The 12,693-nt window shown below is 36.2% G+C and overlaps 1 protein-coding gene across 2 annotated transcripts in view; it reads right to left on the bottom strand.

Annotated features, from left to right (window-relative positions):
* Positions 1-12,693, bottom strand: part of FBXL17 (F-box and leucine rich repeat protein 17) — a 172,953-nt gene that overhangs the window by 49,669 nt on the left and 110,591 nt on the right. The window contains exon 4 of one of the 2 annotated variants that reach the window (XM_031557339.1): positions 8,745-8,927. The exons of the other annotated variant lie outside the window; for it this stretch is intronic. Coding sequence (XP_031413199.1) covers positions 8,760-8,927 — 168 coding nt within the window. The 3' untranslated portion in view covers positions 8,745-8,759. Of the gene's footprint in view, positions 1-8,744; positions 8,928-12,693 lie in introns of those variants that run through there. 2 annotated transcript variants of the gene reach the window in all.

Here is a 12,693-nt window from a genome sequence, read left to right as displayed (position 1 = left end):
AAAAAACAAAACGTAGGTAGTCTTCCATGGAAACTGGTATTTTCACAAAAGTTTTTAACACTTTCTAAAATTTGAAGATAAACCACATATTGCTTCCAGTAATTCTGCTGAACAAGCATAAAATTATGGAGCCTGACCTCTGAGAGACAACTGCAGGCCATTTTTAGAGGAAATAGGAGAAAAATATTCCCAGTATTAAAAGGTACTGCTGAGTTCCTTGTTGCAGTCCCACTGCACTTCTGTTTCTTAATTGCTGGATAGAGAGAAAGGCATATGACTGATAGTGTTGGTAAAGCAGACAGATCTTGTAGGCCCTGCACTATATGCATAATTCTAAATTTCCTGTGAGGGCAGTATCTTCTGTGCACATCTTCTATGCATCCCCCACAAGCAACCTGTCATTTTTCTCCCTAAGTTACGAAAAGGAGAAGCACAAGGCAACTTCAGTTATCCTCACCTTCATTCATGTGAGACAATTCAGCTTTTGCACTATGTTGTCAATAACTTGTTCAATGCCTATGACATGCTTGGATCCCTATGTGAAGTTCTGATACAAATTAATGACTCAAACACGCTTCCTGAAATGTAGAAATCACTCTATCGTTTTTATTTTGCAACTGCATGGACAAAATCTGAAAAATCATTGCACATGTTTTGTATATCAGAAGCAATGTGTTAAAGATTTCTCAACTTCGGGCAAAGATTCTATAAATATCAACACACAGTTGAGATGGAACAGCTTGTTTCTGTTCCCCCGTAATGATTCTGCATAAAATACATCAGTGCTGACTACCCCAACTCACAGAAAGTCAAGAGTAATGTAATGTGCGTATGATTGCAGCAGGATATCTTTACTAAGTTCTAGTTTGTAAGATTCTTGCAGTGATTAAAATTTCAGCATGTTCCCCATGATTTCTATCTACCTCTATGCTTATCTTGCTTTAAATTATTTAATGCCTTATTCTCTATTTATAAAACAAGGAAATGAGGCACAAATACATTGATTATCATTAGATTTGCAGACTGTTATAGAAATGTGAATCAAAGTCAAACGTCCTAAACCCATGTCCACCAAAGTAACTAGAGAACCATTTTACATCAAACAGCCGACTTTTTAGCATACGAAATAGACCTAGTGGGCATTTCAGCAGTAGATACACTCTGTGACATTATGCAAATGTTTACCTCAAAGAGTCCTCAAATAGAAGTTGAGGATGTTCCCTCTGAGAAAAACATAATCCTGATACATAAACAAAATTTGTTTTAAGACAACATAAAGAGTGGGTAACAGTTCTTCTAAGTCTTTGTCACTGAAATTACTTAGAGAGAAAAGACCATGAACTTAAAAGAGAGACTACTTAATGTATGAAAAATCAGTTCTTTTTAAAAAAGCACCTAACATGATTTTAAATCAGAGGATCTACCTATTTGAGGCAATGATGAACGCAGCAGAAAGAACTTGTTATTCCCCAGGAAAAAAATATTCTAGCTTTACATGGCTAGACTCAAAAACTATGTGAAATCTAACTGTGAGTGAGTGACCAAATTAATAGCATTTTAAAAGTAGCTTCTACCAATTTTTTTTTTCCTGTCATAGGCAAGAGCAGTTGCATATACTTTATAGCTACCTTTGTCTCTCACATCTAAAACTAGTTCAGTATTAAACAACTTAACTTCTCTGAAGCTAACATTTTGGATAGTTGGGACATTTGAGCCTCAAATGCATAAATCCTGAGATGAAGCATGGTTTTGATCAACATTTTTTCCACAGAAAAGTATATTCTGTTACTTGACTACTCAGTGTTAGGACAACAGATAGAAGTTTTTCTTCACACCCCCTACCCCCAATTCAAAACAGATTTTCTTCATACAGAAGTATCATTTTATCACAAAATGTTAGGGCCATTCTTTTAAATATGTTTTTTTTACATTTTTCTCCAACTCTTACTTCTATAGCTCTACAAAGAATGCTCTCCATGAACAGAATCTAAGCTCAACTCTAGCAAACAAAATGCCTTGTATTTAATTTGACAACGCAGATAGCGGGCTTAAAAATATGGAATGAAAAATAAAATGCAGAATTAAGGGAAAAGAAGAGAAGTTAAACGAAGTTTATTTGCTACATACATAACAGTTTTTCTATTATCCTGAATTTTGACTCAGAACTCTGTGCTAAAATTGTATGAAATAGTGTAAGAATGTTCAGATTTTATCATGAGTCTGGACAGACGAATGAGACCAGGAGGGAACAGGATGTTGCTACCCTCCCCTCAGTTTCACAAATTGTCAGACAATTGACAGCCCAGTACATAAAGGATTTATGAGGAGATTGCTTGTGAAAATTCATAGAAGTTGTTGCACCATGAATAACAAATGAAGCAGAACAACTTATATCACAAAATGGCTTGAGGCAAAGGAAATTTGAAAACCAGAGTTTCAGATGCTTGAAATTAAATTTAAAAATATATATATATATTTTTAAGAAATTACTACTTTTGGACATTAAATATTTTAAGCTATAGTGGCACTTTTCTTGAATACTTGTTTGTTGCTTAATATAAATTAAATTTTATGGAAGTTCATACATTTAAAGATTCAGAGATTATATTGGTAGTTCTGTGTTAGAATGCTACCAAGTTTGTAATTCATAATATTTCCATTAGTGGAACTAAAATATGTCGAATGCAAATCAAGAACAAGAATGAGAGACAGAATGCTTGAACTGAATCAGTGAAAATTTAGGATCTATTTCATATGCTCTGGATAGTAAAAATTGGATTACAGGTTGTTTTTCAGTGTAAACTCATCTACTTCTGTAAATATTTAGCTGTTACTGTAAGGAACTACAAATAAAATGAGTTTGTAATTTTTTTCCCCACGCACATAATTCCTCTGAAGATACGATTCCTTAAAACTAAAACAATTCATATAAGATCGATCCTCTTCAGAACTACAGCCAAATTATTTCTGAAGGAAATACTTATGGACTTAATGAGCTTAAAATTCACATCTTCTGCTAATTAAGCTTAATTTACTTGACTTTCTCTGTGTATATATATCATCAGGGAATAAAATGGTCTCTGATTTAAACCCTCCAAAGGATATGTAGGATCACAGGAAGTAAAAAACGAGCAACCATAAAAAGAATTTAAGTTACTGTCATGTTTTTTTTTTCTTTTAATTTTCTTTTTTATCATTACGTCAATAGAATCTATAAACCATTTTTTAAAAAGGTACATACATTAATTTTGATTTAAGAATAAACTGAAGTAACAGAACCATATTATCGAGATACACAATTTCATGAAATAGTAATCATATATGGCTTAAAAAACTAGAAAATGATTCAATAGTTATGGAAGAAACTATTTTACAATAGACTGATTTAATGTTCTGCACATTCATGACATTTAATTCCTTAAAAAAAAAACTGCAGGACTGAGTTTAAATCAGAAATGCTTAAATAAGGAATACATGTTCAAAAACTGTGTTGAAAGCATGGCTGAATTTCACAACTTACAGGAGACAAAAAATAACTTGGTTTTGAAGGCTATACAGAGTTGTAAAAAATTTTTTAACTTAATTAAAAGGGGGCATTTAAAAGATATATTACTTAAGGAAACATTTATTCAATATATTCCTTTTTTGTTATGTTTTGCTTTGTTATTAGCACAACAGGAAAGTAAAAGACATTTGTATTCATGGTGCTATTCTTCCAACCTGAATGATAATAATAATTATTCAAGTTTTTCAAATTCTTGCATGCATACTTTCACAAATTAAACTACAGAAAATAGTATACCACCTTCCTTTCAATGGGTGAAGCCCACTGTAAAGCAGCAGAAAACACTACTTGCATGCACACTTAAACTGCATATATAGTACCTGAGATATAAAAGTTGGAATTTATAAACTAGAAATAATAGCTGCTGTTAAAACGCATTATCACTGAATCATGATTTACATTATTTGCTCTCAAGTACACCTAATGAACCATTTTTGTTTTGGAAATTTTCATACGCCCAAGGAGTACTGAAGCTCTTTCAAATCATGCAATCAACATTCTCTCCAATGTCTGTTCTGCTTTTTTTTTTTTTTTTAAACACAAAAAACTGTGGTTACAAGAATCAAACTCTTATAAATGATGAAAAGAATCTCTTGGGAAGGACACTGTTAACTTCATGTACTAGAAAGGTCAGGTTTAGATTTACATGATTTAAAAAGGTTGTCATGATTTTATGATTTTTGGTTATCAGTATTACACATCACAAATCACATAGCGCACTGGGACTTAAAGAGTTAATGCTCCAGTCTGGGTACCTGTCCCAGAAGAGCAGAAGAACTACATACCCCAGAGGACTTTGCGTTCAGAGAAGAGAGAAAATCCCTGGCAGGGTCACAGGACTGGGCTCTCCTCCCTTCTGCCCGTCCCAACCACATGTCTCGCCTCAGCATTAGAGTAAGGCCTTCAGCTTTCAGACACTCTCTCTCATTTTATTTGTTTTATTACCTTCAATTCTAATTATATTGTATTACAGAATCATAGAATCACTCAGGTTGGAAAAAACCTTAAAAGACCATCAAGTCCAACCATGACCTAACCATTCTACTCTAACTGAACAACCCTCTGCTAAATCATGTCCCTGAGCACTAGATTCTAATGGTTTTTAAACACATCCAGGGATGGTGACTCAACCACCTTCCTGATGAGCCTATTCCAGTGCTTAACAATCCTTTCTGTAAAGAAGTGTATCCTAATATCCAACCTAAACTTACCCTGGCGCAACTTGAGACCATCTCCCCTCATCCTGTCACCTGTTATTTGCATTCCTGCATCTTATTTTGTAAATTTATTTCTCCTCAGATGGTTGCTTCTGTTTTGCTTTGGGCCCATCTCTCTATCCTTTTTCCTTACCCCTTTCCAGGGTATGGATCCGTGAGTCCCTCCACCGCCCTATTCATGGAACTGGGACAAATCAGCCCATAAACTGCTGACAAAGGGTCTCTTATATAGGACTGCCACATTTTCAGAATGAAGGCAAACCCCAGAAAGAATCTCTCAGAATCATTATATTCAGAAATCTTAGGGAACTTTTCCCATGATTGGAAGACTAACATTTAAAAGGACATTTTATCAAATGCAAGCAGGTTCAAATAAACTACATGCCTCCTCATGAAATAGAGCCTGTTTTACTAATTGTTTAAAAGAAAATAAAAAATTCTCTAGACCTAGACAAAGAGGAAAAATTATGTTAGGGGGGAATAAGACTTTAAGAGTAGAAACTATGCTGAAATATTACCATAAAAAAGGACAAGTCAGTGTATTTTACGTGAAAATATATCAGGAACTGAAGAAAGGGAGCACACAGTACTTCAGTTTAGAAAAGGCTCTTGCACAATCAGTCTAGCCACGTGTAGATGATAAAATTAAAAATCTATCAAGAGAATAATGTCAGTTCTGAATAACTCCTCAATATTTGGTCTATAAATCTGAACTTACTGAAGTCATCAGAACAAACCCCTGGTTACAGCTGAGAGTCCAACAGTCTGAACTGAAAAAACACGTTCCTTCCTTTCTTCCCTCTCCCTCTGTGTATGCAGTATGCAGTGCTTCTCCACTTGCCCAGTAAGCATCTACACATCTACATAATTTACTTGGCGTATATTTTCTGTAACTTGTACTAACTTCAAAGAAAAGAAGTGCTAGAATTATAACAGATAAAAAATTATTTTTAATATCACTATGATGAGGAACAAAAATATTGAAAAGAAATATTGAATGCTTCCTCTTTTCTAAAACATAGAACGCTTTCACTACTATATTCCGTGAATAGATATTTAAAAAGCTTTGTGATTAAGCAGCACTGTAATGCAGAATATCTGAGTGTCAGTATTTTCAAAGAGGAGCTAACATTACTAAAGGGAAAATACAGTAATAATAAACCACTCAATTCCTATACATCTGTCAGTCTCAAAGGAATTTTACAACGGTGGCCAGCACTGTTATCTCTGGTTTGCACACAGGAAGAAGAACAGAAGAGTATTTGCTCTACACAGCCTTGCAGGACACATTCACAGGCCAATCAGAGCTAAGAACAGATTCCACGTTCTCTTAGAATACGGGTTAGTATGACCATTTATGACCATTTAAAACCATTTATGAACTGATGGTAAGAAATGCACACTATTTAGACAAAAAAAAACAACAAAAAATGGGTCATTAACAGATTAATTCTGGAAAAGACAGACACAGCAGTTTAAGATAAAGCTATTGTTCCACAGATATTTGTTGTCATTCCCTGATAGTGGTTATTTCCTCCAAACAAAAACTGTAGAAATGAAATGTGTGCTAGTGCCAGATGCTTCAGTGCAATTCAGAGTTCTACTTAAAACTGCCTGCTGTACTATGAGTGAAACAAGTCATCTGGAAGAGGTGCATGGAAACAACCATCAATGTCACTACAGCAAGTTTAACAAGATACCACTTCTCAGTAGTTTCAGAATTCCAGTGCTAATTTTGCTAGTCTCACACTATGATGGGAAAGATCTCCTTACCCACTCTTTTTCCTGCAGTATGAGATATCAAAACCCTTGCCTATAATGCAAGTGTTTTTATAAGGATCTCACCTTAAAGTATCAACAAATATTAGAAAACAAAATAAGAGAAAGAAACCCACCCACACTACTATCATGCACTGAATGTCACTTGTATGTTAAAAACACACTTAGTGAGCCTTACAGATCACATCACATCAGTGAGGTGACCTTACTGCTTTCTGCTGCTCCTGAGGAGGCAAGCAGAAGGCTCAGGCCAAGCTCTGCCCCCGGGAGCTGATTGCAGGATGGGAAAAAAAAAAAAACTGCACCAGGGGACGTTTGGACTGGACACAGGGATTAATTTCTTCACCATGAGGGTGGTTAGCCACAGAAATAGGCTTCCTAGAGAAGCGGTTGATGTCCCATGCCTGTCTGTATTCATTTGGACAATGCTATTGGTAAAATGCTTTCTTTGGTTAGAGCTGAAGTGGTCAGTTGAACTAGATGGTCTTTGTAGGTTCTTTCCAACTGAACTGTTGTGTTCATTGCTTACCAGAACTTGGTTATATTGAATTCCCATTTCTACAGACATGTTTACCAGTTATAATAGGGGAAATTTAGACTGGATATAAGAAGTTCTTTATCATAAAGATAATGAAGCACTGCAACAGTTGCCCAGTGAGGAGATGGATACCCCATCCTTGGAGGCATTCAGACTGGACAGTCTGAGGAACCTGACCAAGCTGTAGATGTCCACCGCATGGGAGCTGGACTAAGGTCCTTTGAAACTCAAATGATTCTGTGATTCTATTAGTAGGTTCTATTTTCTCCTCCACTATTTCAATTTTTTAAATTCTTAGCTATAAATACCAATAGTTCTTTTAAATACTAACTTCTTTGTCAAAGGTGCATTTTCTGATCTCCTTTATTTTTACATGATTTCTCAATTTACTTTCAGCTGGGAATTTTAATTAATAGGCTGTTTATCACCTCATCCAAGTAATTCATTTTATTGAACACTTTCACTAATCTTTGCAGGTTTACACAAAAAAAGTTCTCCTACACATCACTCCTATTATGTAAGAACTAAAAAAAGGAAATAAATTATAATTCTCACACTAAACTATAATATAGATGTGAATATATACAAAATGTGTACACAGGGGATATATTGTTGCAGTGAAAGGATTATCTAAATCTCTTGCACTCAGAATCATGTACTTCCAGTTCAAGAATTTTTGTAGTGTTAGCAATAAAGTCTAGTATAACTAGGCAATTTTAAAAACATTTTACTATACAGCATGGTTAATTCTGAGAGAAAGTACCATCCCTTGAATATCAAAGAATCACAGAATTGTAAGAGTTTGGAAGAGACCTCTAGAAATCATCGATTCCAATTCCCCTGCAAAGCAGGCTTCCTACAGCAGGCCATCAGGCCATACAGGTAGGTATCCAGGTGGGTCTTGAATATCTCTAGAGAAGGAGAATCCACAACCACCCTTGGCAGCCTGTTCCAGCGCTCCATAACCCTCACAGTGAAGAAGTTCCTTCACATATTGGTGTGGAATTTCCTATGCTCGGTTTATGGCCGTTTTCACTTGTTCTGTCCCCGCTGGATACAGTACTCTAGGTGAGGCCTCACCAGGGCAGAGTAGAGGAGGAGGATCCTTCCTTGCCACGCTCCTCTAAGTGCACTCCAGGGTCCCATTGGCCTTCTTGGACACCAGGGCACATTGCTGGGTCATGGCCAACCTGTCATCCACCAGAGCCCTCAGGTCCTTCTCCACAGCGCTTCTCTCTAGCAGGTCATGCCCCAACCTGTACTGATACATGTTGTTATTCCTTCCCAGGTACAAGATTCTACACCTGCTTTTGTTATACCTCATCTGATTTCTCACTGCCCAACTCTCCAGCCTGTCCAGGTCTTGCTGAATGGCAGCACAGCCTTCAGGTGTATCAGCCATGCTCCCAGCTTTGTTTCATCGGTGTACTTGCTGGGGGTGGACACTATCCCCTCATTGTCAGTGAAGATACTGAACAAGACCAGACCCACTACCATCCCCTAGGGAACACTGCTAGTAAATATGTTTTTCCAGTTTGTTTGTTTTTGTGTTTTTGCCTTTGTTTTTAAACAAAAGGAAATCCAAACATTTGTTCAAATAATACAAACTTAATTTATCATGTCATGTTTCTATCCCTGGCAGCATGACCCTGGTCGATACCTATTGTTTGGCAACAGTCAGAAACGCTAATGAGAAAATAAAAGCAGCTATGATACTTACATTAGTGAGGTGAATTACTCCTTTAGATGTAACGGAGCAGCCCATGAAACCAACATACTGCAGCTCAGGACAGTGCTCAGCAAATGCTTTCACTGACTGATCTGTCACCTGCAGAAAAGATACACAGGTATAGTTGAATAGGTGATATGAGTACTTACATAATATAATCTATTTTCCCTGTAACTCTGGCAAGATCCTCATTAATAGTTTTATTCATGTTATCACTTCTGCTATTTATTTTATGTTTGGAAGAAAATGTTAGATGTGCATACATATGTGTAGAAGGATAGAAGAAAAGGGATGATGAAAGAGGGATATCATCATCTTGTAGGAGAAGGAAAAAATAGAAGAAAGAATGATGGCAACTGAAATTCATTCTGCTTATCTGCAGATAACCCAAGAGACTATTCTATCCACTATTCCCATAAATTATACATAGACATCAAAATACTAACAAATTTGATTGTCATCCTAGAGAATCATGCTGAACATTGCCATGCATCATTTCTTCAGCAAAAATTTGAACTCAGACAGATCCTAAGTTTCCAACCCCTTTATAGACAATGTTACTGAAACAAAGACATTGTTTTATATCAGTGTCATTTACCCATTAAATGGAGATTTTACCTACTTTATTATTGTGATTTAAATGAATTTCTCAACCATTTATTTTGTCTAATAACTATGATACACAAATTAATGCAATGTTTTGCAGGTATACCCAAAGGAGAACTATTTGCCAAGTTTGTGAAGGATGTAAAATGGATATGCTTAAGACATCTCCTTATTTTCTTTAAGCAAGTTGTATTTTTTTTTCTTTTCTGAGCAGTGTAAATTCCCAATGCAAATGACAGTAGTATAAAACTCTATTTTGACTTTCAGATAAAAACTGTACTGTCCAGCAAAACTGTATTGGAATGTCCCACTGTATCTGGAATCTTAAGCCTTGAATGCTTGAGGACATTATGGATATACAAGAACATATTCTTGTCATCAGAGAACTCAGAAGCAAAAGAAATCTTGAAATATCAAGTCCGTAACTCAGCCTCAGGTGAACACATACATGCAAACAGTATTCTTATTGTGTGATGTATCACATTTATCCACAGTTCCAACTTGCTTGGCTAACATGTCACTTAAGCTCATGCTGGCAGCATACAGTGACCTTGGTAAGACTCTGACAAGGCAATTTTTGAAGAGACAGCCCAGAGATAAAGGAGACCAACAAGATTATAGACACAATAACACATTTAAGCTATTCTGATATAAGGTTACTGGGTCCAGTTTATATAGGTCTAACATAGTTTCTCAAAGCAACAGTTTCTCAATGAATAAACAGTTTTCTAGTTACACATCACCCAACTACAAATGAAAGGCAAGACCTCAGGAGTTAGATATTTACAAACCTGAAAACAGACCAAAAGGAAAGGAAAAAAGGGCCAGTTAAACAGAATCAACAGTGAAATGGGCACTGGCCATGTTTTTTCTGTATTAACCTATGCCTACAGTCTACAAACTCACATTAAAAAAACAAAAATGTAATAAGAAATTTCTTCTTTCATTTTGATCTGACAATGTCTTGATCTTATATTTTCATCTTTGCACAGTTTTCTCATCTAAGGACTGTCACGCTATCTGGGAATTTTGAAGATTTTGACTACTAGAAACCTGTGACAAATAGCACCTAAAATCAAATATGATTTTCCTAACTACAAGAGGTTAAAAAAAAAAAAGCAACATTTAAATTAACATTAGAAAAACAGAATATACCAACACTAGCTTTTCTACAGAACATAACCTAAACCCTTTGCTCTTCAGGAGAAAAAACATGTTATGGACTTAATCTACTATATTTAGAGAGGATTACAGTATCATTCTCTGCTTCAGACAGGTTTGCCCTGGCTAGAAGGCATATTCATGGACAATCAATATGGCTAATATAATAGAGAAATTAAAGGTTTAATAATAAATAATAAATAGTTTATTTCATATAGCTGCCATTTGGGTGCTGAAGATTTTGAAAATGATGCTTTGACTGCCAATAATAAAGTTACAACCAGCATCTTAAAATACTTTTTATTAATTGTATGGAATTTTCAGCATCCTAAAAAAGTAAATAGTCTTGACAAAAACTGGTGACAGCTGATCATAAGTATTAAACAGCATACAGACTAGACAAGTCCAGTGCTTGTTAGGTAATCAGGATCTATTTGGTCAGAAAAAGATTTTTACTTCATTACTCATTACCATTCCTGTCTGTTTAATCAATGGATATACAGATGGTGTGTATCCTAGAACTGTATAAGAAGCTTGGCTAATATAATTTATATTAGGAGGAAATGAGAGAAAGTCACTCCCCCTGTCCTGGGCTCGCGAGATGAACTCCTGATGGAGCAGATCTCCAGAAGAGATCCTTCCCCACTAGCAGTCAGCTCTTAAATGGGTCTAGGAGAGGTGGAGCCAGGCTCCACCCCTTCCTGCAGCACAGGTGAATTGCCTTCTCCTGTGCTCCCGTGGCTGACTCACTGCTCGCCTCAGGTGATCAATCAAAGGTTCAGGCCATGATTCAGCAGCCCCATACACTGTCCCATGATCTTCGTAGTTTAGAAAAAATTATTTACAACATGTCAATCTGAATATGCCTTACATTTCCTCTAGGAGAATTCACAACTTTTGTCATGCATTTTGCTACTGCAAATGGCAATTTCTGTTCTTAAATCTTTATTTAGAAATGAAATAGTTGTGCATTGAACCTACTGATGTCTTTAAGCAGACACCATGTTTTGCTGTCAGCTTATAAATGCACCAGATCTGTAGGACGTGACTTCAAGTTTTAATGGGAAACATTGTAAAAATTTCCTAGTCAGTACTGCAATATCACAACCAGCATTCTCAATTATGCCAGTACCTATGAATATTTTCCGTCTTTTTCAGACCCAGAGTCATTTATAGCAATTTGTATTTTAATATCACGATTCTCAGTGAGACAGTCTGTAAAGGAGATCACCAGATACTGTGTTTCATTAGTTACCCATCATAAAATTCCCTCACTGAAGACAGCAGTTAAGTGGAAGGAAAAACAAACATACATGTTTCTGTACATATCTATATACATATACACTTGCAGTTTCACAAGAACAATGGTTTCACAGAATCACAGAATCATACTATATCCCGACTTGGAAGGGACCCACAAGGATCACTGAGTCCAACCCCCGCCTCCACATAGAACCACCCAAAATCCAAACCCTACACCTAAGAACACCCACATCCATCCAAATGCTCTCAGAACTCTGGCACTTGGAGCCATACCCACTGCCCTGGGCAGCCTGTTCCATGCTCACTACTCTGGTGAGTAACCCCTGCCTGCTGACCCTCCCCCGACACAGTTCCATGCCTTTCTTCACTCTGTGTTCAACTAGACAAAAAAAAAATCTAAGGATAACTTTCTCAAAGTATCTGATGAAGGAGCTAAAAAACATAATTCTCACTATCCCTGTCCTCCTTTTTGAAGGTGACTGAGAACATAAACTAGCTTATACTTTCTTGGTAAACAAATGCATAGGACTGTAGTCAAACATGCTGACCTGCAGTTCAGGAAAAGTAACTGATGCTTGAATCCTATCCGTCAGTATTCTTATACAGTTCTAAAAACATGGGAAACACTGCAAAAATTTCCTAATCAGTACTGCAGTATCACAACCAGCATTCTCAATTATGCCAGTACCTATGAATATCTTCCGTCTAAGCCAGGTTTTGTAAATAGAAACGGTATTTTTCAATAGACATGCTTTCACAGGGGAGAAAAAAGTAGGTAAGTTTAAGACAGATCTGAAACAGAAATAACAAAGTTAAATTAAAAGCTAAAAAAAAA

The sequence above is a fragment of the Meleagris gallopavo genome, chromosome Z (assembly GCF_000146605.3).
Source record: "Meleagris gallopavo isolate NT-WF06-2002-E0010 breed Aviagen turkey brand Nicholas breeding stock chromosome Z, Turkey_5.1, whole genome shotgun sequence".
NCBI lineage: Eukaryota > Metazoa > Chordata > Aves > Galliformes > Phasianidae > Meleagris > Meleagris gallopavo.
The sequence above is the reverse complement of the archived record's forward strand: the minus strand, read 5'-3'. Positions and strand labels throughout refer to the sequence as shown.